At 48.8% G+C, this 25,019-nt stretch overlaps 3 protein-coding genes across 4 annotated transcripts in view; 1 reads left to right on the top strand and 2 right to left on the bottom strand.

Annotated features, from left to right (window-relative positions):
- Positions 1-668: 668 nt before the first annotated feature.
- Hoxd12 (homeobox D12) lies at positions 669-4,450 on the bottom strand. The gene is made up of 2 exons (XM_034496588.2): positions 2,697-4,450; positions 669-2,537 (listed from the first exon to the last, which is right to left on the bottom strand). The coding sequence occupies exons 1-2, from the start codon at positions 3,262-3,264 to the stop codon at positions 2,299-2,301; spliced, it is 807 nt and encodes a 268-aa protein (XP_034352479.1). The 5' UTR covers positions 3,265-4,450; the 3' UTR covers positions 669-2,298.
- A 2,410-nt stretch (positions 4,451-6,860) lies between these two features.
- Hoxd13 (homeobox D13) lies at positions 6,861-10,354 on the bottom strand. Its single transcript, XM_034496543.2, has 2 exons — positions 9,504-10,354; positions 6,861-8,665 (listed from the first exon to the last, which is right to left on the bottom strand). The coding sequence occupies exons 1-2, from the start codon at positions 10,270-10,272 to the stop codon at positions 8,415-8,417; spliced, it is 1,020 nt and encodes a 339-aa protein (XP_034352434.1). The 5' UTR covers positions 10,273-10,354; the 3' UTR covers positions 6,861-8,414.
- A 5,883-nt stretch (positions 10,355-16,237) lies between these two features.
- Evx2 (even-skipped homeobox 2) overlaps positions 16,238-25,019 on the top strand; it is an 8,902-nt gene continuing 120 nt past the window's right edge. Inside the window, exons 1-4 of one of the 2 annotated variants that reach the window (XM_034496693.2) lie at positions 16,238-17,492; positions 18,492-19,357; positions 20,260-20,537; positions 21,906-25,019. The exon at positions 21,906-25,019 is cut by the window's right edge and continues 120 nt beyond it. In XM_034496693.2, the coding sequence (XP_034352584.1) occupies positions 18,931-19,357; positions 20,260-20,537; positions 21,906-22,625 (1,425 nt within the window). In that variant the 5' untranslated portion in view covers positions 16,238-17,492; positions 18,492-18,930 and the 3' untranslated portion in view covers positions 22,626-25,019. Of the gene's footprint in view, positions 17,493-18,251; positions 19,358-20,259; positions 20,538-21,905 lie in introns of both variants that reach the window. The other variant, XM_076928921.1, reaches the window with a different exon arrangement.

The following is a 25,019-nucleotide window of genomic DNA, read 5'->3' as shown; positions in this document are numbered from 1 at the left end:
TGTTTTTCAGGAAATGAATTGGAACTTGAATATTCAGTATTAGAGATGTATTGGTCTTGCTTATTTTTTTCTCTCGTGAGAAGCTACTTTCTACCTTTATGAGTTAAGAGTCAGGATTTTCAAAAGGGTTCATTTTAAGCAGGCCCTGGCTTTATTTGACTGAACTCTGGGCTCCAAAGGCACAAGGCAGAATTCCCAAGGGAGCCTGCTGAAGTCCTGGTGAAGTTGCCTAGGGAGCTTCCCAAGACATATCTTGGTCCTTAGAACTCTGACCAAAACCTGGCAGAGAGATGTTTTGTTTTGAAATCTGAGGAGTCTCAAATCTTGACTCTCCCTTCCCTCATCAATACTAGAGACCTTTTAAAGTTTGAGAATTTAGGCAAAGTTGAGATGAGAATCCTTAGTCTACAAACTTCCAGTTTGCTTTGTGTTTGAGATACAACCACACCTACCCAAGGACTCCCCCTTTGAATATTTCACACAAATTCTGTCTGTAATATATATATATTCTGACTGTCTGGGAGGCCATTTTCTCATTTAATGAACAGTAAAAACCAGAGTTGAAACCCCAAGTGGAGAAAAACAAAAATGAATTTGAGAGCCTGAAAAAGATTGCAGAAGAATTTAAAGCATCTTTTTAAAATGAGCATCAGCCCCCTAACAACTTGGCTGGGACCCGGATATTTATTTTCACTATGCAGCTAATATATATAGGGAAATGTTATCTTACAAAATCAAAACAAAACATGAACAACGGCAACTGTTAGAACAGAAAATAATATTTAAAACACCAACCGAGGTCAGTTGGGGCAAGGCTCAAAGTTCTTGTGAGATGGCCTTCAAGGTCCAATTCCTGGAGACCTTCACTAAAGGAAAGCCATTGGACTTTGGGAAGGAATCATGAGCCTTTGGGATGTTGTGCATCTTGCTAAGGGTTGGGGGTGGGGCTTTAAAAAGCTCAAAAGAAGAGGCAAAGATTGTAGGGGAAGGCGGGGTTGAAGTCACTGAGAATAAGGCTGGGCCGATTCTGTAACAACTTCACAATTCAGAAAACCTAGGTTTCTCAAGGTAAACCTGGCAGGGCTCACGGCCTTAAAAGCTTTACAAGAGCTGGCCACAAGTCTGAGAAAGGGCACACTGGCTAAGTTTTGATGGAATTGATGGGCGGTGGAAGGGGGCGGGGAAGCTCTGGTTCTTTCTGTCCTTCAAGAGCAGCAACCACAGGCTGAGAATCTGAGAGGTCTCTTCTCTCACTCTTCAGACTCCTCAAGGAGGCATTTTTTTTTTTTTGTCTCTTCTTGTGGTGATCCATTAAGGAAATTCAAGAAAGACAGACATATGGACACCTTCATCCATTCAAGAGAGTCATTGTTATAGCCTGAGTGCAGGTCCTCCTCCCTCGCTTACTCTTTCTTCCCGTGCAGCTAAGCCTCCAAACAGGCCAGCAGCTCCCCTCACCGAAGCTCAGTTCTAGGGATCTAGTTACAGAGTGCATGGCCTTGGCTCCGGGATAAGTGAAGCTGGAGCAGGGGAGTCCTGCCAGTCTAGAGACCATACTTTGCTCTGGAGTCCCAGTTTCTCTCCCTATCTCTGAGAAGATCTTCCAGCATATTTTACCCAGCAGGAGAGCCTTTGTAGAGCTGAGATTCCAAGGTATCCCTTCCTTTCCCCCCCACAAGTCTGAAGGTCTACGGTAGCTTTTGTCCTCCCAAATCACTCAGGGCAGATGGGGGTTGTTGTGGAATCAGGCCCTTTCCTTCCTGCAGAGTGGAGAGCCTAGCTTTGTCACAAAAGGCTTTTGCTGTGAAGGGGCTGGAGCTATCCTCAGCCCTTTCCACTGCAGTGGGGTCTCAGGGCCTTCTTTCTACATGCACTTTCTACTCGGAGCTCTAGCTAGGCTCCTGTTTAATGCAGAAAGAGCTGGATAGAGAAAGAAAAAGAAAAAACAACAAGTTGAAAACTGAAAATCCCACATACAGTGTTTCAATAGTGAGCCCTGGATGTAAACTTCACAGACAAGGACAGGTGACCCCAGACACCATGCTGAATGTTTAAAGCCTCTGTTAGGTTGCAATTCCCAAACACCTCTTAGGAGGGTCTCAAAAGAGGGCTGAAAGCGAAGGGACTCCACTGTCCTCATCTCCAAATCTCTTCCTGGTTCCTGGGCTGCAGACCGAGCCTGAGGGCGACCAGGACGAGAGGAGTGCTAGGGAAATCTCCAGCCCCAACACCTCCTCCACAGCCAGGCCTCGGTCCAAAAGGGCAGGCTTGGCAAGGCCTCGGGGCCCCGATGGGCAGCTAATAGAGCGCCAGTGCCTGCTCGCGCTGCACTACCCGTTTCTTCTTCATACGCCGGTTCTGGAACCAGATTTTGACCTGCTGGTCGCTGAGGTTCAGCCTGTTGGACAATTCCTTACGCTTCTGCCGGTTGATGAATTCATTGACCAGGAATTCATTCTCCAGCTCCGCAATCTGCTGCTTTGTGTACGGTTTCCTCTTCTTGCGGGCCCTCCCTGGGGCCGCCCCCCACGGCAGGCCTGAAACAGAGCCCCCGACCCATGTCAGCTCGCTCAGATCAACTGCCCGCCCCACAGAGGTTCACCACTGCTGGTGGGTCTCCTCCCTGTACAACTGTCCCTGACATCCCACCTCCCATCCCTGCCTAAACTGGCTTGGGGAGCATGGGCACCGTTTACCGTCGGGCAGCGAAGATCGCAGGCAAGAGGCCACCCCGGCTACTTGCACTGCCATGTTCAAGTTGAGCGGGCCTTTGGTGTCTTCCTTGAAGCTGGAAGCGCAGGGAGCCCCCTGGAGCAGGGTCGCAGAGCCTGGAGCGGCCCGGCCCACACCCGCGTAGTCGTACTTGGTGCCTTTGAGAGCCGAGTGAACCAGACTAGACTCGGGGGCGAAGGGCGGCCTAGTCCGGCTGCGTTCCTCAGATGCGGTGGCCCCATCAGGCGTATAGAACTTGACCTGGTCTTCGGGTCCATCCTTGGCGCCTGGAGACTGCAGGCCAATAGGCCCTGAGCCGGTCAAGTAAGGCTGAGAGAAGCCTCCGAAGGCAGAGGCGGTGGCAGGCTGCGCAGGGGTGCATGGGGCGGGCGTAGCGGCCCAGGGCAGCGCGCTGCGAGGATATGAGATGGGGGGAAGAGCGGCCAACTGGCTGCCATTGGGTCGCAGGTTGGAAAAGTAGAAAGAGTCCGGTGACTGTAAATTCAGAAGCGAGCCCACATAGCCAGCTCTGTAGAGACTGCGCTCACACATCTCCAACAAAGGGCCTCGGCTGTGCTCGCAACAGTATTTAGTTACAACCCGGAATAAGAGGATCGGCTCAGAGGATTGGACGAAACTTTGCCTGCAGGTTCTTCAAAGCCGGTCATTTCAGCACCGCCTACATCCCCCGACCCGTCCCCACCCCCACCCCCTTTCAGGGGATTATGATAACACCGGCAATGTTCGACGGCGAAGGACGAGGCTGCCAGCAGAGCCAAAGCGTGTTGAGGAGAGGCAAAGCCCTTGAGAGTTTCCAGACCTGTTTCAGGAGCCGGTGACATTGGGATGAGGTTTGACCAAGTGTCTCTTGGGAGTTGTCCTGGTCTGGGTTGATCTTCCCAGACCTTATTTAGCGAGCTGCCTGGGGCAGGCTTGCTTCTACCAACTTTAAGTTGCAATTCAGACATTTTCCAACAAGGGTACCTCTGGGCTTGACTGGAGAAGGTCTGGCAGTGCCACCGACTGCTCCCGGATCTGAGCAATGCCGTTCTGAGACCAATCCTTTTTATAGAAAGGGCCTCTAAAGTGGCCTCTGCCAAAGGCACTTGGCAGCAAGGACCCATTCACTTGATCCTGTAGTCCCAGGTCACAGACAATATTAGAGGTTGATCAAACAATGGTGAAAGGCGTCACAAACTGCTCAAATGTAGCACCTAAGGATTATTCACACTGTTCTGGACGTTTGTCCCCAGGAACTATACCCATAGTGTTGTGATCCAGGCCCCTCAGGTAATTCCGCAGTCCGAGGAGCCAATCTTGTGGAAAACTACATTTCTTTTATCTCCTGGAGTCATCTTGGGGACTATTCCCTGTTAGCCAGAGCTCCTAGATGCCCAACTGGGCGTTGGAGCAGAAAAGTCGGAGCCACCTGGCTGAGGAAAAGTAGTCGCACAGGAACAATCAGCTAGCTGCCTTCCTTGTGTTGGTGCCTCCAGGCACGCGGGTGGCTGCGGGTTCACTGCCTGGGCAAACAGGGAAGGAGGAAAAGTAACTGCTCCTTCTGTGCAGTAGTGTGGCTTAGCCCCTGCCGCAGGGCCTTCTGGAGAGTCCCGAGGGAATAAGGCTTTTCTCCTCCAGAAACTGTGTTATGGGAGCCCGCGCTAGCCTATAGCAGGACCCACGGTCCCTGAGCCAAGCTGGAACTGGTTAGGCCTCCAGCTCTGGCAAGGAGACCACACAGGCGCCGCCGGAGGGCAAGGCTGACCACCTCGCTGGGACTTTATTGTGTGAGTTACGGCGACCAATTGGGCGGCTCTCAGGACGCAATCGGCCTCTTCCTCCTGTTCTGGGGCGGGAGGAGGATGGGGGTGGGGGAAGTCTTGGGCTCCTGGGGCATTACTAGAGTTTTCTCCTTCTCAGACATTGGGACAAAACTCTATACTCCGTTCTTTTCTGGTAGGTGGGAGAAGGCAGAAGTTTCAACTCTGTTTTTAGAAGCCCAAGGGAACCCAAGCCTTAGGTATTCGATAGCTTTCATTTTGAAGAATTCTCCCCTTTCTACTGGAGCATCCTCTGGTCTGAATTTTCAGTTCTAATGGTCCCAGCGCTCTCAGCGCCCCTGCCTCCTGCACAGCGATTCCTAGGTAGTTACAGGCCTAAGGGTGCATCCTCAGTCTGTGGCTGTCTTTCAATTGTTTGCCTCTCAGGACTAAATACATAAGTGTGAATTAAGAAAGAAAAGAACAGCTAGATTTTTTTTTTTTTTTCTTGATTCCCCCAAGTCTATAATTTTCAAGGTCTGACAGGCAAAGTTCTTTTCGAGGAAGCTGGTGCCTGAAGCTGAAGGCTGGAGACCGTGAGGAAAGGTGGGGGGAGGAAAGGAGGCTTATCTGAGAATGTGTGTGTGTGTGTGTGTGTGTGTGTGTGTGTGTGTGCGCGCGCGCGCGCGCGGGGGGGGGGGATGGGGAGGGAAGCTGACGAGCAGAATGACAAACTCTGAAATGTCGCCAAACGCCCAGGAGATGGCGAGCGTGCTCCACGCCTGGCGAGGCGCCGCCGCACGGTCAAGATCAACAGTGAAGGGCGGTGGGGCGGGCTTGGGGTCGCCAGTGCTCGCGGTCATGGCCCGCTGCCAAGGCGCTACGGACAGTCTCCGCAAGCAGAAGATTGTAGCAACTGACCCAGACAGCGAAGCCAAGGGACCTGACGCCTGAGGCCGCGTTTTTTTGTTTGACCTTTCGCCTCTGTCCTAATGCCTTTTTTACCTCTTGAATCACCTATTGATCTGCCTATTTTGTTCCCTACCCCCAATCGCTAATAACGTGCCAAATTTCTGAGCGGGCTCTCAGCCTCTAACTTAAGGAAAAGCCTTTCTCCAAACTCCCTCGGCCTTCCGGGCTCCCCGCGGGCCTAGCTTCCAGGGCCTCAGCCACTTACTCTCGGCTCTCCTCCTCCCGCAATCCCGCATATAAAAGGCACACATATAAATAACAAAGCCTTCATCTGTTCCTCATTTAGCCATCAATCCAAATACCACCAGAGAGCATTTGAGCGCAGTTTTAATCTTCAGCAAACTCCATTTCTCTTAGGCTCAGCGAAACTTACGTGCGACCTGCAGATGAAAGGAAAACTTCCAGGCAATTCCCTCTATCCAATATAGGAAACCTGAGAAATGGACGTGAGAGATGAAGCATGGCCTCGGAGACTAGAACCTACAAGAAATAAAGAAAGAAAGAGAGAGAGAGAGAGAGAGAGAGAGAGAGAGAGAGAGAGAGAGAGAGAGAGAGAGAGAGAGAGACACAGAGAAAGAAAGAAAAAGAAATGAGGAGACAGGACAAAGGGTGGTTGGAAAAAAAACTAAGGCCCTTTTTTTGGTTGGTTGGTTGGTTGGTTGTCCCCCACCCTACCCCCCACCCCGCAACAGGTCTTGTGAACAAAATAGCGAAGGTATTAAGATTTCCTTTTCTAAGTGATTGACGTCTAGGATGATGTGGCTCCCCTTTTCAGGGGTTTATCCTCCATAGATTGAACCGCGTTCTGCATCTGTATTTCTCTATCTCTGCCCGTACCCTCCCCCTCTATAAACGAAGTTGGCCTCTGCAGTTGGCAGGAAGATGTGAAACAAGTCAAGCTGGACCAGAGAAAACGAAAGTAATTCCCAACGTGAAGGCCCTGTGTTTTCCCTACAGCCCTACAGGAGCCCTCCTACCACGAGAGTTTACGTGTAGTATGAGTTTTAGAAATCTGCTCAATTGACTTGCACACCAGAAAGTTAGCTCGCGCTAGATTGTAGCAGTAGCTTCAAGGAGCCACGCTTTCTTTGCAGCAGTTTCCCTGAGTGGCAAAGGGGACTGAATCAGGGGGAAAAAAAAGTTCCTGATTCCTAAAACTTGTGACTAGCTGCTAGGATATATTAATAGTAGTTTCAGTTGTCAATTACTGCATGCGACATGGGATGTTGGAAGTGTTTCTTTATTGATTGCCAAATATGGATATGGCTTTCTCTAATTTCAAGACCTTCCTAGCGAAGATATTTATAATGGACCCTCTGTAGGCCCCAAATTTTCCAGTGAGTTTTCCTCTACCCGGGTGCCCACGTTCACATTGAGTAATAAATAAATAAAATTGTCAAGTAAATTGGTAATATTGAAAGAAATAAAATTTATTGATTTTTAATGAGTTGGTCTGGCATTAAAAATGATCATTTTAGACATCACAAATGATATCCTCATTTGAAACATCACTATTTGTGTTAGAGGGAGGAGGTGGGCAGAAATGGAGAATACAACATGGAGGTTTCAGAGACCGAACTGGTGTTGTTTCCTTCATCTACAGATGTCGAGGAGAGCAAAATTTTATAATAAATAAGAAGAGTTTCTAGAGGCAGCACAAGTTTGAGAATCACAAGTGTATGCAGACTCAATGGAGACAAGAGAGCTCTCTTTATTTATATCTCCCTAGGAGTAAAATGTGATTTTTAAATGCTCGAAGCACTGCTCACACACATTGCATCTACAAAAATAATCTTTCAGTCACATAAATATGCAACGTTTTTGAAAGTAGTTCATCATCACTTTCAGAAGCTTCTGTTTTTCCTCTTGGTCCTTAGAGCTCCATATTTTTAAAATGTGTTAAATATTTTCAAGCTCTGAGAGGCTCATGCGTTCAGACAATTAACTTCTTCACTGGGTCCTGGACAGAAGTTCCCACCCATGGCCACATTGGCTCAGTCTCTTTCCAAGGATTGAGAGAGATGGCCTCAATTCCATTCCCACAGACCCAAGGAAAGGGATGAATTTATACTATCTAGAGTCACTCTGCCAAGTGTAAGTATTTTAATAGCTGCATCTAGAGTTGGGGAAATGAAAGCATTCATGAGGAATACTGTTTTTAGATTAAAAGATCACAGCTACAAGGCATGTTAAAACTACACAAAGCAGTAAAAGAGACTGCCAAAGATAAGGAAGATTGTCTTCATTTCAATATTAATAAGGTAGCTGCTTTTAAAGCCAGCACGTGCCTTCAACCTCCAAGTTTCAGGCTCTCCCAGCGATCCTAAATCACCAATGCCTAAGAGCAATGTTTCCATTTGCCTTGGGGAAACTTCTGAGAGCTAATGAGTCAATTACACAATCCCAGGGTATGAATGGCTGAAAACGATTCTGGCCTAATGGATTATAAGCATAATCAGTGTTGGAAACACATATAAAATCCTGTTAAAAAAATAAACCCCTAAATCCAAGGACACTTCTGAAATTCATTTTGAGGGAGTATTGAAAAAAAAATACTTCAAGTTTTTTTTTTTTATACTGGCCTGGAGGGAGAAACAATGTTTAAAAATTATAAAAAACAAGCCTAGACAAGAACAAAACCAATAATAAGCAAGTAAGAAACAGAATTACAAAGTCAAATTAGGGAGCAAAAAGTTTTAGAGCCAGATTAAAGGGAGAAAGAGAGAGAGAGAGAGAGAGAGAGAGAGAGAGAGAGAGAGAGAGAGAGAGAGAGAGAGAAACGAGAGAGAGACACAAAAGAGAGAGAGAGAGAGAGAGAGAGAGAGAGAGAGAGAGAGAAACAATTCACAATGCTTGCCATTCTAGGCAGGGAATGGAGGGGGGAATTAAATACATTTTCAAGTCTTTTCAAAGGTATTTTTTGGAGACAACTGAAAGCATTTAAACTGTCTGTGGCCAACCTGGCCCACATCAGGAGACAGTATCTTTGAGCTTGGAGACGATTTTCTTGTCCTTCACTCTTCGATTCTGAAACCAAATGGTTACTTGTCTCTCTGAGAGGTTCGTGGCAGCTGAGATCCGCCGCCGCTTGTCCTTGTTAATGAACTTGTTAATGGCATACTCATTCTCCAGTTCTTTGAGCTGCAGTTTGGTGTAAGGTACTCTTTTCTTCCTTCCCCGACGGTAGACACACATGTCCGGCTGGTTTAAAGCCACATCCCCTGGCACAAACAACAGCATGGGAAAAATTAGACTGGATACTTGGAACACCTAAGCTTTGAGTTGTGTTATGTGAATGCATTTGTGCATTTGTTAGTACTGAGCGGGGGAGGGAAGAGAATAAAGAAAACGAGATTATTTATACTTTATTATTATTTACACAGACATATTATTTACACAGTATTAAAGAAAGACTATTTGCACTTCGAGACAAAGGCTAATTTGATGGATTATCATGGTTTTTCAAACCGGCATTTTAACAAGCCTGTGATTTTATGGTCTGGTTATTGGGGAAAGCTCATAAGGACAGTTTTTGCAATTACCAGTTGCATACATTCAAACACACACACACACACACACACACACACACACACACACACACACTTCAGATCTTTTACTCCAGCTTTAATTCCTTTTACTGTGTTTGAGAGTTTATGGGCTCTAAGAAGCTTCAGTGGGCATTGGAACCCCTCTTGGAAAAAAAAAAAAACGGGAACCCAACTCTGACACCTTTCAGAAACCTCTTTAGTCAGGGGAGTGAGGGAGGGAGGAGAACAGGAGGAAGGGAGAGGGGAAAGAGGGAGGGAGGAAGGGGGAAGAAGCAGCAAAGGTAACTAAAGATCTCGAAATTTAGTGTATTAAAAAGCACCTGTGCTTCAGGGGAACGAAAACATTGCAGAGGCGCTTTTAATTGGGAAAGTTAGAGATTACAGAAACAAAACAAACTTTTCTAGTGGATTATACCTGGTCAGGCCTGGAATCTACGTAACCACTCCCAAATGGGGGTGCTTTTCTTTTCTCCCCTTCCCCTCCCGCGTGTTCTTTCTACGTTGCTCCTACCTGGAAAGGATGATTTCCAAAAATGGGACCCCTGTGGCTGGTCCTTGGCACAGTACACCTGGCTGTTCCACCCGTTGGCTAGCGTCCAGGACTGGTAGCCCTCCATGGAGATGTACGCCTCGTGCCGAGGTTCCCCGGATCCAAAAGTGGACACCATGTCGATATACCCAGGCACGTGCTGATAAGGACTCGTGTAGCCCTGGTAGAAGGACACTTCCTTGGCTCTCGCCGGCACCTCGTTGGTCGGTACGCTGCTGCCCGCCAGACCCGACACGTCCATGTACTTCTCCACGGGGAAACCTCCGAGAGAGGCGTGAGGGGACGACTTGAGAGCGTTCTGCTGTAAGCCCACGCCGTGCGACATGCGGCAGCTGTAGTAGCCGTTGCCGAAGTGGTAGCCATAGCCCAGCGCGGGAGCGCCCGGCGGTGCTGCAGCGGTCGCGGCGGCCGCTGGCGCGGGACACTCTTTGGCCACTGGAGCTTCGGGGCGAGTGGCAATCACAGCCGAGGATGACGACGACGACGACGAGCCTGTGCGCTCAGAGGTCCCTGGGTACGCGAAGCTGGATGCTGCCGCCGCCGCCGCCGCCGCTGCTGCGGCTGCCGCCGCCGCGCGTCCGGAATGTGTCCCCGCGAACACCGGCGCCGACAAGAAGCCGCGACACTGGCCAGGCGCCGCCACCGAGGAGGAGGAGGAGGCCGGTGCCGCCCCAGCGGCCCCGCCGTCCGCCCGCAGCCCATCCATGTCCCAAGTCCCCGAGCGGCTCATGGCCCGGCCTGGCCCGGCCCCGGCCCCGGCCTCGGCCCCGCGCAGGACACCATGGCGCGCTGCACCTCCTCCCTCCTCGCTGTGCTCCGCGCCGCGCTCGCTCCCGCCCTCTCCCTCCCGTCCTCTTTCCCTCCGCGAGCCTCCCGCCTCCTGCCCGCCCGCCCGCCCGCCCTCCAACAGGTTAGCTCATCGCGGGACGTTTATAAAAACGAAGTTCAGGTTGGGAGGGGGCCTGGGGCGGTCAGGGGGCCGCCTCCCGCCCCGAGGGCGCCGGCCGGGGACCGTGCCATTGGTTGCGCCGGGACACGTGGGGGTGGGGGCGCGGGCGAGCCTGGCTCCCAGCCCAGGTCCGACTAGACCCACCCACCCGGTCCCCACCCCTCCTCAGCCCTTTGGGAGGCCCACCTCCCATTCCCGCCTTCCCCCAGACCCAGGAGTTTGCTTTGCAGCCACCCCCTCGAGTTGATTGCGCGACGGCCCATCTCGGGCCTGTCTGCGAGGCGGGCGCCGAGGCCTGCGCTTCATCTCCGCAACCGCTGTTTTTGTCACTGCTCTTCGGCTCCTCAAGCTGCACACCAGAGTCAGGATGAAGGACAGAGATGAGCAGGATGACGTGGAAACAGAGCAATTCTATTTTTAAAAACCTGTTGCTTAATCTTTCTATAGTCGTATCTCGTCACCCCAAATTCGAGACAGCTCATTTTTCCTACCTTGAACATACCTAACGGGTAAATGTATTCCACACATAGATCAGTTGGAGTAGTTCCTTTCTATACAACACCATCGGCCCACAAACATACTCACGAAACAGTCTTGGGGCAGCATCAGAGTCTTACAACTCATCTCGGAGCCGCACGCCTGACAATCGGCCCAATCAGAAGTCCACAGATGCTAGGTTCAGGGCTCTACTCTTGGCCAGCCGGCGGTCACTTCGCCTGGCTGGCCTTAGCTTCAGCTTGGCCTCCTCCCACCCAGCCCAAAAGACTCCGTACATGCGCGAGAGGAGAAAGCCACTCAATAGAGTGCCACGAATCTTCTGCGCCTCGCCCACAGCCTACCGGCCTCTAGCATTTTGCAGCCACCACCCACCCCCGCCCTTTACTCGCACCAATTAATTGAAAACTTCACTTTCCCAGGGACCTTTGTTTCGCTTCCTTTTCCAGGCTGCCAACTGCCGAGAATTGAGTGTGCCAAGTTAAAAGGATGTTGGTTTCTTTTCTACTTCCACCCCACCTCCCCCAAGTAAAGTCGGGGCTGGTGACAGGCACAGTCCGGAGCACCTAGGTTCGACTTCATATGGACAGGGTAGGCTCCAGTGGGAGTACCGGAGGAGCTAATCCCAGAAAGAGTGTTAGATAGAGCGTCTCTAATCTCTGTATTTCCATCCCGCAGTCTTAAACTTACGGTTCGTCCTTGGGAGCCCTGAATTGCATCTAGGTCGGTCTCCTGGGAGCTATATTAGACTTGGCGAGTCAAGAATGCTGGGTGGGTGCGAGAGCCTCAAAATGAGCCAGTTTGGTGCTGTACTATCGACCTTCGGGCCAGTTTATAATCTTAAGAAAATCACTCCCCTAAACGTGTGATACTGAGGCCAACTTGTCACTCAGCGCCACTGCCCTCTGAAGAAAAGGAGAGTGCAAGGTCGTTCTGGGCCTGCTCTAGTCTGGCATCGCAGGGTGGGCTGATGGCGTGGGAGTGTACACACACACACAGAGTAACCATAAAAGGCTCAAATAAAGGGGGTGGGAGGTTATGAGAGGTACTGGGACGGGAAAGTAAGAGAATTTGTGTAACGTTTAAAAAAAATCCTAGACACGTTCATGTTCAAATTCAAACCCGGAGAGTCTCTCCAGGATTTTACAGCTGTTCTGAATAGTAGTTTGTTGATCTCGATAATTTTGATTACTTGAGAGAGGACAAAAGTTAGAATGGAAGCTGGATTGCATTTAAAGGGCCAGCTAGTAGAGTTGTTGAGCTTTTGAAAAAGATTAACAATTCGATGTTTATTTTCCGCTTGTTTCCTTTTCTGTTACCCAGGGAGAGAGAACAACGTGGGAGCTATTGATTACACCCCCACCCTCATGGTTTTAAACATTTACTGAAACGTTTTTAAAAAACAAAATAGACAGAAATACCCGGAACCAATGTACCCCAGTCTCCTAAAACTCAATAATTTAGTAGTTTGGTGTTCTTTGGGCTTCAGTGCCATTAAAAAAAATCTGACTTATACATTTCATAAGCATTGTACATTTAAATCGAAGAACATAAAGTTAAAACAAGAAAAAAATTGTCACATTCTGAGACTCCAGTTCACACATCAACCTTGGCTTAAATTATCACACAAGAAAATAAGTTGTACTTCACTGCGAGGAATGTTGGAATTAATGCTCAGGTTGAAACCTGTCAGTACGGCCTTCTTTCCCTATGACGGTCAGGGGTCAGGAGTGCCCTTATAGAACTTAGGGTTTCACTGCCAATTTCAAAGGTTATTCAGAAATAAAGGGAGTTTTGAATAATGAATTTTTATCATTTTCTATCACCGGCTTTTCTGTGACTTCAACAAAGTTAAGTCTAGGTATGCAGAAGTTGGTTACATGAGAAAAAGGTCTCTGAGAGGGCTTACAGGTAGATCTCCAAATCCCATGATCCCAGGGAAGTTACTGCTATTGAGCCACGGTACTGAGGCTGACTATAAGGCAAAATTAGGATTGTTCTGTGTATGGACTAATAAGATACATCATCTACAGGGTGGGTAGGCAGAGATGGAGAGGATTCAGAGGTTAAATAAGAAGAAAAGTTTCTATTTAGCTTGTATATCTTGTGTCTAAATTGTATTAAAGCTGGAATTTAATTGTAATTCCTGTTTTTTTTTCCTTTATGTTTTGAGACATAGACCCACACTGTAGCCAAGGCTGGCCTCAGACTTTCAAAAGGGGTGGCAGAAGCCACCACACTAGGCTTATAACCATTTTTTTTTTCAGGTGTCCAAGAGCACAGGGTGAGCCCTATATTTGTGTGGGGGCATATCACAGTGAAATCTTTTTAAAAAAATAGTGAAATCTTAACAAAAGGATAAGCAAAAGAGTTTAACAATGACAATCATCTCCAAAAACTTACCTATTGTTTTGTGAAAAAAAAGCTACATGTCCTGATTTTGGTGAAAAGGCGACAATGTCCTTCATTTTTCTCAATTTGTTCCTCTTTCTTCTCTCCTTTCTCAAGTGTCCCTTTGAGTATTGAATCTGTGCTGGAGACATAGCCTCTGTTCTTTCTTGTAGATCTCACAAATTGTACATCTGTTTGGGGATGGAAAACGAATGGATTCAGGCTAGGATTTAGACTTACTGAAGTGTCTTGTTTACCAAGGCAGCAATGAGCTCCCTTAACTACACAGCTGCTGACTGTTACAAGCAGGATGGCAGGATCCTGTCAGAAAGGGGTTGTAGGAGATTCCTTTGAAAGTATTTACCTTGATGATCACAACCAGAAAATACAGGACACCGTTAACATTTGACAAACCAAAGACTCAGTAGAAAAAAAAATCTCAATTCAGAAGCAGTCTTCAGCTGAGAAAAGCTGCCTGGTTACTGTTGTTAACCTCGTCCGTCTGCCAGCTCTGGAGCTAATTTTCCCTCTTCAGCTCATAATCAACTTCACTCAGGCTGGGAAAGAAACAAAAGAGCAAACAAAGTATGAAGCAAAACCTAACAGAATCACAACATTTTGTGTAGAAGGTAGGTTCTAGCAAAGCCAGTAGATGGCCTGTGTTTGGGACATTTTCTAAATCTAAAAGGTGGAATCCTTCTGGGTTTAGTAACAAAATTAGCCTCTATTTAATGAAAATCTCAGGCAACAACAAAGACCCCCCCCCATACCACGTGATTTTAAAAGTTACTAGTTTTCCTCTTACTGGAAAACAGGCCCCTATTTGAGATGAAGAGAACTCCTCTAGGCACGGACTGTAGGAAAGAGAGAGGGTCTTCCCTTCCAAAGAAATGCTGAGCTTTTCTAGAGAAGAGGCGCTAGAAGACAGGGCCAGAGCTTGAGGACCGAATACTTTCTTCCTTTCTTCCTAAATACAGGCAAAGATTGCAACTTGCTGTTTTGTCTGACCTTTTGAAACTCTGAGTTTCTAGCAACTTTTCTAACTTGCTAAATGCTTACTCTGTGGGTCAAATAGAAGCCTATTACCAATTCAAATAATTCACATTCTCCACGGGCAGGACCCGTTATGGATATAAAGCAAAGCCGGTGAAGGGTAGGAAAATGCCTAAAAATGTAGGAGGAGTTGAGAGACTAGCAAAGGATGCCAGTGGTGGGGCTTCGGATCCCTGAAAAGCGCCCGCAATTCCCCGCGCCTGGCGCTAGATGTCCCTGCAAGTTCTTGGGTCTGATCTGAGGGCACATTACACTTCTGGCATTCCGCAATTCTGAGTAGCCTGGGGTCTAGGAAGAAAGTAGCCAATTCCCTCACTTACAACCATTCTAAGGTAGCTTGGAGTTGAAGGCGAAGAGGAGAGGGAAAACAAAAATAAGCAGGCCTAGCCAGGCGAGGCAGAAAGCTAGAGGTTTGCCTGAGGAGAAATGGGAGCATGAAGCCTAGCGAAGGCAAGCTTGGTTACTTCAACCCTCACCCTCTCCTATAAATCGAAACCTGGTCCCAAAGATCGCACTTAACCCAAAGAAAACATGTCCTGCCCGCAGCCCAGATTCTGCAGATGTTTACTGTTCGGTTCACACCATCTGCACTCCCAGTTCTCCACCGAGCTTGTGACTTACTTCGGGTTGAGAACGGATGGCTGGCATCTTCCATCGAGAGCTGGCTGAGACCACCGCATCGCCTGGCCCTGTTGCTGCTTGGGCTTTACTCTTGACCCCATCCTTCTGTAAATCTAAGACAAGTTTTTACCTGAAGTCACAGTTCAAATGTTCACCACTTTGCCTGGAGGACCCACTGCTTACAAGACAAATACTTAATTTGGCGGTCTAACCCCACCCCAGGGGAAAGGAAGAAAGGAAAAGAAAGAAAAGAAGAAAAAGAAAAGGAGAAGAAAAAAGGCCTTGCTTTGTTTGTGTCCTTTTTGCCAGCAAAACGATGCTTTTTGGATAGTATAAAGAAAGTTCTTCCTGTATGTCACCTCACTCCCCAATCTTAAAAATTTGGCATGCCCTTTGGCATAGGTGGAAGATGTCCTTTGAAGGAGCGGGGCATGGGTTGGATTTTTGTCTAATTGAGTGGTCCTGTTCTTTGGTGGTGATACTTTGAAGATATCAGAGGCTGAAACTGGATCAGTTCCTAGTTTCAGTCTATTCTTCTGGAAAGGGTACAAAGTGACTGTATTTTTTTTCAACAAATATAACAATACTTCTTTCTCTCTCTGCCCTCTCCACTGGTGTAATGTTTTTGAGGTAGGCCTGCCTTTAAATAAGACAGGTAACATGAAGGGTTTAAAAAAAAAACAGTTATGCAAAACTTTCAACTCCCCATGACTTATGTATTACAAGTGTAAGATATGGAGATAAGTATAAATCATGAACAATTGGCAAAGTTCTCTTTGTAAGAGATTCCTCCCTTCTAAAAAAGGGGGAGTGGCAATTGCTCAGGGGTTCTCTGGTCTTCAGAAGGTATAATCCGTGTTAAAAAAAAAAACCACTTGTAATTGCATAGAGAATGAGATATATAAATTAGTCAATGTTATTACTAATAATAGGTATAGAATCTAAAGGAACATTAACTATTAAAATGGAATAGTCACTGTGACATGCCAAATGCAGTGAAAAATTATGGATGTTTTTCACTGCAATAGTTTCCCTGACATGATCGCAAATGTGTGTGCAGCAATAAACATTCTAGAAATGCAATAATAGTATTACTTAAAAGGCTCAAGCTAGTTTCAAACCCACTAATGAATGAAGGTGTCGCTGAGAAATGATTTTTTTTTTCATTTTCAATAGAGTGAAGTCGTACTTGGCCAGCTCTTGGAACCATAGGCGGTGGGTCCTGGAAGAAGGTAAGAAATCTTCCTAGGCCTTTGAGGCTTCTGCGACAGAAAAGCAGCTCACAGCAGCTGAAACCGCGAGGAAAACAGATGGGGGCGCCAAATGACAGCAATAAAGGCATCGGCGGATTTCCGCCCAGGCCGAACGACCACTTGCTGCCAGGGTCTTGGCCCCCCATGGAGCCTAGCCTAGACCAAAGAGTCTCTTATAGTCCCTTGGGTAGGGAAGGATTAGGTAGCAGGATCCTCCCAGAGACACTGGACCGGTGGACTTGGGCGTCCTGGCTGAGAAGCAGTTGGGGGCGCCCGCAGAGCTGGGCTCTTAGTCGTGTGAATAACGAAGAGAGGTAGGCAAAAACCTGCTTGAGAAGAATACAAGTGCCAGGAGCTGACTGACCACTAGGGTAGAATAGCCACTGGGACAGGGGCAAAGGTGGATGCTGGGTCAAGTTCTCAAATGGAGGTCATCACCCACCAGACAATTCTGAGCCTGCAAGCCTATCCAGCTTTCCACTTAACGACTCTAAAGAGGTGGGATTGATTTTTTTTCCCCCAGCAAAGCTTGCCTGTAGAAATAAGTTAGAGCCAAGGGGAAAAGGAGAAAAACTTTTGGCATTGACTATATATGTATACACATGCATATAAATATACTTCACACCTCACCTCCCTTTACATTCCTGACGCGCCCCCAACGGGTCCAAGGTTAAAAAGAAAGCGCCAGCAGACAGATGGGCAATTAGATCAGGGGTTTACCCCCTAACACACCCCAATATGCTGGGTGTGTTTCAAAGCGGGAAGGAGGGGGGCCCGAGTTAGGGGTCTGAGTTAGTGTTGTGACCGGGATACAAAACCCGAGACCAGCGTCCAGATTTCCAAGCTCTCCAGGCTGCTTCGGAAGCTCACACGCTAGACCACTGTGGTCCTGTCCCTGTTCTCTGTGGACCTCGCCAGTGCCGGCGAAGCTCTACCTCTGGGGCAGCAGGCCGGCGAACCGGCACGACGCATCAGAGTCGGGCAGGGTGGGGCGCAAGCGCGGGAGGAGATGAGCGCATTTGAGTGAAGATTGATCTTCCTTAAAATGGTTGCCACCGGCGTCATTATGACTATCAAAGTTATCGCCAAGAGGCTCAGCCTCCAACCTCGGGCGGGAAGGAGAAGAGGCAAGGCTGATCGGAGACTCTCTGTGCCCCCAGTCAGCACCAGGAACACCGGGGGCTACAGGTAAGGGGCTAAGGTGGAGGAGGGGGAGGAAGGAGAGGTGGAAGAACAAAGTGGGAAAGGAAGGGAGGCAGCTGGAGATTCCATTCCCTCCACTTTGACCCTGAAACCCAGTTACTTCACCACGAATTCCTCTATTTGAGAAGGGTGGGAGAAAGCCGGCAATTAAAAAAAAAAAAAAAGTGGATTCAGCGCGGGCCCCCGTGGAACGGTAAATCACGACTGTGTTTAAAGTTAGCTGTCGAATTGTACTATCAAACCCTCCAGTCTAGTTTATTTCCCCTAAGGGAAAATGCGAGGGTGAGAAGCTTATTCATCAGCCAGATTATAAAACTAAAAATCTAGGGTCTTCGAGTTCAGAAGTCAGTCTGCAAACAGTGGTAGAAAATCAGAGAAGATGTAATGATTTCCGTTTGGAGGCACTGGCCCCCCTATACCTCCCCAGCCACGTAGCAAGAAAGCATTTTCAAAAGTCTGCAAGATTTTCTCTCTCTCTCTCTCTCTCTCTCTCTCTCTCTCTCTCTCTCTCTCTCTCTCTCTCTCTTTCTCTCTCTCTCTCTCTGTTGGAGGGGAGCATCCAGACTGAGAGGATGAAGTAAAGAGAGAAAGAATTCAGGATCCTATTTGTTAAATAAAATACTTATTACTAATATTTGGTTCTTTAAAACAGAAAGATAAGTAATCCTGACAGGAGTGGGCGCAAGGTCTTCTTACGCAACTCTTCCTGTATCCTCCCCCTTTCCCGCCCCCTTACGCCCCCAGCTTGTAAATGTTAAAACAAAACAAAACAAAACAAAAACTTCTCAAGAATCTACCCTGGAAAATCAAAGCATTATCTATTATTTAACACGTATCTGTGTTCGTGGAAAAATGAGGAAGGCGCTGCATGATTAGGACCTAAGCGGCAACCCAGCAAACTGAGAGCGTAATGATGCCCCTAAATGAAGGGGGAAATGTGCCGCGGCGTGCTCTATTAATCAGACTGTCAATTTCACCCCCGAGGCCAAACCCCCGGGCGAGCAGAACTGGCTGGGAGCGGGCAAAGGACTGGAGCCTTCTTCCTCACTTCTCGGGTCTTCTCGTCTCCTACCTGGATCTATTTGTCTGCTCTGAAGTCGCCTTCATTACCCACTGACAGGAGCGTGTATTTATTTGCTTATAAACCTGTTACAATAAATGATTATTCGAACGGCGTCATTCGTACCTTAATGACGAGCGGGCGCTACTTTTTGATGAATGACATCTCCGACTCGGAAGGATGTATGGGTCATTTTGACCAGTCATTCCCTCGCTCTGGCATCCCACAATTTTTCCGCCTCCCTCCAAAAGAGATAATAATATTTAGAGCCGCTTGCTGGGGCTGAATGAGAATCAGCCCTGGGCGCAGCCCATCATTAAGACGGGACAGCCAGGCCATTGTGACATTTTTTAGAAAGCTGAGATGATGGAAAGAATAAGAAAAGAGATGATTCTGATGGAGAGAGGGCTCCATAGCCCCACTGCTGGAAAGAGGTTCTCCAATTTGTCCGATTCGGCTGGCAGTGCTGTGCTCGAGGCCCTGGAAAATTCGCAGCACCCGGCTCGCCTCAGTCCGCGCCTGCCGTCCGCCCCGCTGCACGGTGCTCTGGGAGACCTCCCCGCCAAGGGCAAATTCGAAATAGACACTTTGTTCAACCTGCAGCACCCGAGCAGCGAAAGCACCGTCTCCTCCGAAATCGCCTCCGCCGCCGAGAGCCGCAAGAAGCCTAGTCATTACTCAGAGGCGGCCGCCGAGGCCGACATGAGCAGCGACGTGGAGGTGGGCTGCTCCGCACTGCGCTCCCCCGGCGGCCTGGGTGCCGCGCCGCTCAAGGAAAACAATGCCAAAGGTAACCGGGTAACCCGCAGACTCCAGCCCCTTCCACGCCTTAGCGGGTCTCTGACTCTTAGCTAAAGTGCTGCACAGAGCTGGCAGGGGAAGGGGAGGGACGCATGCTAGGAACCGATCCCTCTGGCTCTGCAGTTTGAGCTTCCCAGTCCAACACCGGGCCTGTGGAGTCTAAAGGAGCCAGGCCCAGGCGCCCAGGCTCCAGCCTGAGCCGGAGCAAATATTTCACTTGCAGATCTAAGCTCTGGGGCGAGGCGACACAGCGCTAGCTCGCGCAGCGGCTTACTTGCTTTTGGGGAAGGGTGCCCTGGACAGGAGCTCCGAACTCTGGTGCTTCTGGAGCCCCCAGGGCCGAGTGGAGGGGGCACTCCTCTGGATAAGTCTGAGACAGTCTGGCCTCGCACCTCTGCTCAACCGCTTAAGTCAGCGGGCAGAAAAAAAGAGTTTGAAAAGTGGGTGCCCCCTCCCCTTTACTGGCTCGGGGTTTGAGCTGCAGATGCTTTAAAAATCTTAAGATATTTTAAACCCAAAGGTTGTCAGAGAAAGGTTGGAGGCCGTATAAAGAGCTGCCCCGTGGTTTCCAGACTATGTCAAACCCACAGCTTCTTAAACTGGTTCCGAGGTAGGCTTTCTTCCCCAGCAAATTTTCCTACCTAGTGGAAAATTTCTAATTATTGGAAAAAGAACAACCTTTTCAAATTCCGTTTCTATTATTTGGTTAGGAAGGGCTCCCCAAACTTCATTGATTTCATTAACGGCAGCAATTTGTAAGCCTGACAGATCCCATCAATTTTGACAGCGACTTTCCTTCCCAAAGCCTCTTTTGCCACCAGCTAGAAATCCCAACACGGGGTTCTCGGGCCCCTACAACTACTCAAGCGCTGTGGACTGTTTGCTTGCTAGGGTACGCGGAGAGCAGCTCCGTCGCGGGCACCACGACGTCGGCCTCAGGCTCGGGCCTCGGCAGTCTACATGGAGGCGGCGGCGGCAATAGCGGGGGTGCGGCGTTGGGCGGCTCTGGCTCTGGTTCTGGCGCCGATCAGGTACGGCGATACCGTACGGCATTCACCCGCGAACAGATCGCGCGCCTGGAGAAGGAGTTCTACAGGGAGAACTATGTGTCTCGGCCCCGCCGGTGCGAGCTGGCCGCTGCACTCAACCTGCCCGAAACCACTATCAAGGTATTGATTCCAGCGCATGTCTGCTCAGACCTCCCTCGGGGCACCTGAGTTGATTTGTTTTTTGTTTTTGTTTTCTCCCCCTTTCCCCCTTCTGGGTGGTGAGAATTCGGTGTGGAAATCCACCGAAGGAGTAGGTTTGTTTATTTCTCCTGTGTCGAATTGTAATCGGTTGACAGGCCTGGCTGACCTGAGGAGGGACCCTTAACTCTGAGGCCCATGTTTCAGACTGGGCCCCTTCCTTGCTCAGTTCTGCCTAACGGCTGTTCAAGTGCCCCTTACTTGTGCCCAAGGTCCTACTTTGCCCTAAGCGGCAAGGTGGGCTGGTTTTTGTTTCTCTGGCACAAACCCGAGGTGCAACTTTTCGTTCGTTCTTGATCTCGGAGATTTATTTCCCATATAAAGCGTTGCTACCTGAAGAAAAGGTTACAGTATTTTTAAAAATCGATTGGATTGAGAACGTGGTTTTCTAAAGATTTTTTTCTCTTGGGCAACGTGAAAGAACGAAATTGAATATATATATACATATATGTATATATACATGTATATGTATATATGTATATATACACACATTTATGTATATGCATATATTTATGTTTATTAATGTTTTATTATGCATCCAGAAGAAACTATGTAGGCTTGGTGAACATTTCACAGAACATTTGACTCTCCAGCAAAAGAGGACACCCCATGGGACAAGAGACTAGTATTGAAGTCTTCCTCCAGTTTGATCGGGCTTTCTTTCATTTAGAGTTGTGACGAATGATGTCTTTATTAGATACGGTGCTAGAAAGGAGGTAGAAAAGTTCCCTTTCCAGGTTCTGGACATATAGCTTTTGCCACTCATTTAAAGCAAATGATTCCAACAAAATCATCCTTTCAATACCCTAATCGGACCCATGCCCCTAGGGAACAGTCCTTGCAGCTCCGAGGGCTCAAGACTTGGAGCTGCTTCCTCTCAGAAAAACTGCTAGACAGCCTCTCTTCAAAGGCTGCTCAGAATCCCCGTGCAAATCCTGGGATTGACAGACTGGTGTTCAGTGAGGCTGGGCGCCGGTGGGTGGTTAGACAGAGGGAGATAAAAGGTTGGTTTGGGATGGGGGGGAAAAAACCAGCAAGCGTAGAACCAGAACCTGAAGAATTCCACTAAACTCAGGAGCGGGAGACTCTTTTGGCTGAGGAGGGTGTGCCCTAGACGGCCCGCAAGTTAATGTGCACCCTGTCCCGCATGGGAGAACAGAGGGATTAAGCCCAGAGCCAGGGAAACAGGCCAGGCCACTCTGGGACCCGGGAAGGGTTTGGAGACCCTAGACAGGGACTGGGAATACCCAGTGCTCCCTAACCCGGGCGGTGGTGCCGCTGTCCCCGCAGGTGTGGTTCCAGAACCGGCGGATGAAGGACAAACGGCAGCGCCTGGCCATGTCGTGGCCTCATCCAGCCGACCCCAGCTTCTACACCTACATGATGACGCACGCGGCGGCTACCGGAAGCCTACCCTACCCTTTTCACTCGCACGTGCCGCTGCACTACTACCCGCACGTGGGCGTCACCGCGGCTGCAGCTGCGGCCGCAGCCTCGGGAGCGGCGGCGGCGGCATCCTCGCCCTTCGCCACATCCATCCGTCCTCTGGACACCTTCCGTGCGCTCTCGCATCCCTACTCGCGGCCGGAACTGCTCTGCAGCTTCCGCCACCCGGGGCTCTACCAGGCGCCAGCCGCCGCCGCGGGGCTCAACAGCGCGGCGTCCGCTGCTGCTGCAGCGGCGGCTGCAGCGGCGGCGGCCTCCTCGGCGGCGGCGGCCGGGGCGCCCCCCAGCGGTAGCTCGGCACCCTGCTCGTGCCTCAGTTGTCACAGCAGCCAGTCTGCAGCCGCGGCCGCCGCCGCCGCAGCGGCAGCGCTGGGCTCCCGGGGCGGCGGTGGCAGCGGCGGTGGCGGAGGCGGGGGAGCCGGGACGGCGGGTGGCTCGGACTTCGGCTGCAGCGCTGCGGCACCGCGCTCCGAGAGCGGCTTCTTGCCCTACTCGGCCGCGGTGCTCAGCAAGACCGCCGTCAGCCCACCGGATCAGAGAGACGAGGCGCCGCTCACCAGATAACTACGCCCCCGCCAGGGGCCGCGCCAGCCTCTCGGCGTGCGCCCCGTCGGGGCCCCGCTTGGCCCTCGGCTACTGCTGCCGCTAGGGGGCGCCCCGGGGCACGGGAGGGCGAAAGAAACCTGCCCGAGTTGGGGAGGGGGAGGGGCCGGCGTGAAGGCCTGGCGGGGTCCCCCCAAATGATCTCTATTTTTGTATCTCCAACCTAGCTCCCTACTCCCCCCCACTCCCAACCCTACGCCTTCTAAACGTGGTTCCCGCTTTGCAGGGCCAGCTTTCCACCTGTCTGGAGTCCCGGGTCTCCAGAAGACAATTCCCTACAGTCCAGTCAGACTGATCCAGGGCCGAGTTACCCTGGGGGGTGACTAGAAGCAATGGGGGTGCCGTGACAAAGCGAGGGAACTGTGGGCGCTAGTACTTGGGCGAGGGAACATCATCCCCTAACCCCCAGATTCATGCTGCTGCTCTTTTTCTTGTCTTTGAACGAGGGGGAGAAGGAAAAGGCAGATTTTCTCAGTTTCAGCTTGCTAGGGGCCTTTGTCCAAGGGGAGCAGGAGGATGCAACTGGGAGAAGCCACAAGGCAGGCAGGGAATGCCTGGTAGACGTCTTTGACAGCGCGCAGGGCTGCTGCCGGCGGTCTGTTCGGAAAGGACAAAGCCGAGGTGGGAAATGGTGGCAATCGCTCTTCCTTCTCTCTGGTTCACTACCGTTAGTTCTCTTTTAGTATTTGGTTTCAGTGCTTAAGAAATGGAAGGGTTTTTTTTTTCTTGCATATTTTGTGCAAAACGTAATGGGTATAGAGGTTGCCATAGCCAGGACTGGAGGAAAGGGAAACGGAGAGAAGGTGAGGGCCAAACTGACAAATCATTGTAATTTGTGGAGAGGCAATTTCATCTCAGTTTTCCAACCGTCGAGTTCCACTCGATCTGGGAAATACTTGAATCTCTAGGTATATGATATCATCCTAAAAAATTCCTTAGACATTTTTCTGAGTTGGAACTCTGTATTCCTCTGGACCCTTTCTTTTTCCCTTTCCTCGGGTAGAATGGTTCTTGGTCTATTTCTCACGCATGTCTATTGCCTTCTTCTCTGAAAAGCCACCGCTGGGTTGTGGAGACCTGCTCTGTCAACCCTGGCTACAGGGGGGGTTTCCTTGAACTTGAAGAAAGGTACATCAAAACCCACCAGTGTTAACTGCCACGTCAATTTTGATGCTAATAATGTGCAGATTATGACGAAAATTGCCAATCATGCTCTCTGATGGACCTCCTTTGAATGTGGAATTGGAGAAAAGTTCCCCGCACGGAGACCTGCTGTCAAGTACTAACAACCCGCTAAGGGAAGTCATTAGGAGAGACGGATAAGAGACTCGGTACATAAAACATTGTTCTTGGTGCATAGAATGTATGTTATTTAATGTTATCTCTGTTACCTGAAGTGATTTCGCAGAAAAAAGCCACGTTCTTATCATCTCAATGGCCAATTTTCATTTTGGTAACTTGGACGCCCTGGGTAGACTTTTCTCTGTTAAGTTGATATTCCACCAATGTGAACAGCCTCATTAAATCAAGCCCAGATATTTCCATAATGCTCCCCGCAGAGCCACTTCGCTCCTCACATAATGAGATTTTCTGAAGAGTTGAAACCTTAAAATAACTTGCATGCTTAGGCCCAGCAAAGTGGGTATATGTGTGTATGCAACCTGCGTGTGTATGTGTATATATATGTATATGTATGTATATGCATATATATATTCGTGCTCTTAAATACATATATAAGAGATACACACATCCATATATACACATTGTCACATTTTCTGTGATTTATTTCAAATTCGTTTCCTAGCAATTTTTTTTTGTTATTTTTAAAGACACTGGATTTTAAATTTTCATTTCCTGAGGATAGATTTGCCATTATATGTTGAAATAATTAATTTTTGCAGGAAAATTATTTTTATCAAGTGGAAAAGATTCCAAGGGGAAGTAGTATTTCAAAACTCTTGTGATCTATTATGATATTCCCATAAAATATTGAAGAACTTCCCAAGGAAATAACAGTGACCTAAAACTCAACTTTTTTTTCTAAGGAGATGAGACTACTTATGTAAAAAATGATTATACCAGCTCATACTCACTAAGTTTACATTAAAAATATTAATATATAATTTAAGACTAAATAAAATAAACCAAAATATGGTATCCTTTTATCAGCTTTACCTTTCTAGATTGTTAAAGCTCTTTGTTATGATCTGCTATCAGATGTATATAAGGTACTTTAGGCAATAATGTTTACATCCCCCCTCCCAGATATATATGATTGATGAGAACGCTGGTTGGTGAAATGAACATAAATTCATCTTATGTTAGGTCCATTGGATCTGGCTAGTATAATAAAAT

This window comes from Arvicanthis niloticus, chromosome 2, assembly GCF_011762505.2.
Source record: "Arvicanthis niloticus isolate mArvNil1 chromosome 2, mArvNil1.pat.X, whole genome shotgun sequence".
In the NCBI taxonomy this organism is placed as follows: Eukaryota; Metazoa; Chordata; class Mammalia; order Rodentia; family Muridae; genus Arvicanthis; species Arvicanthis niloticus.
This window is presented reverse-complemented; position numbering and strand designations above follow the sequence as displayed.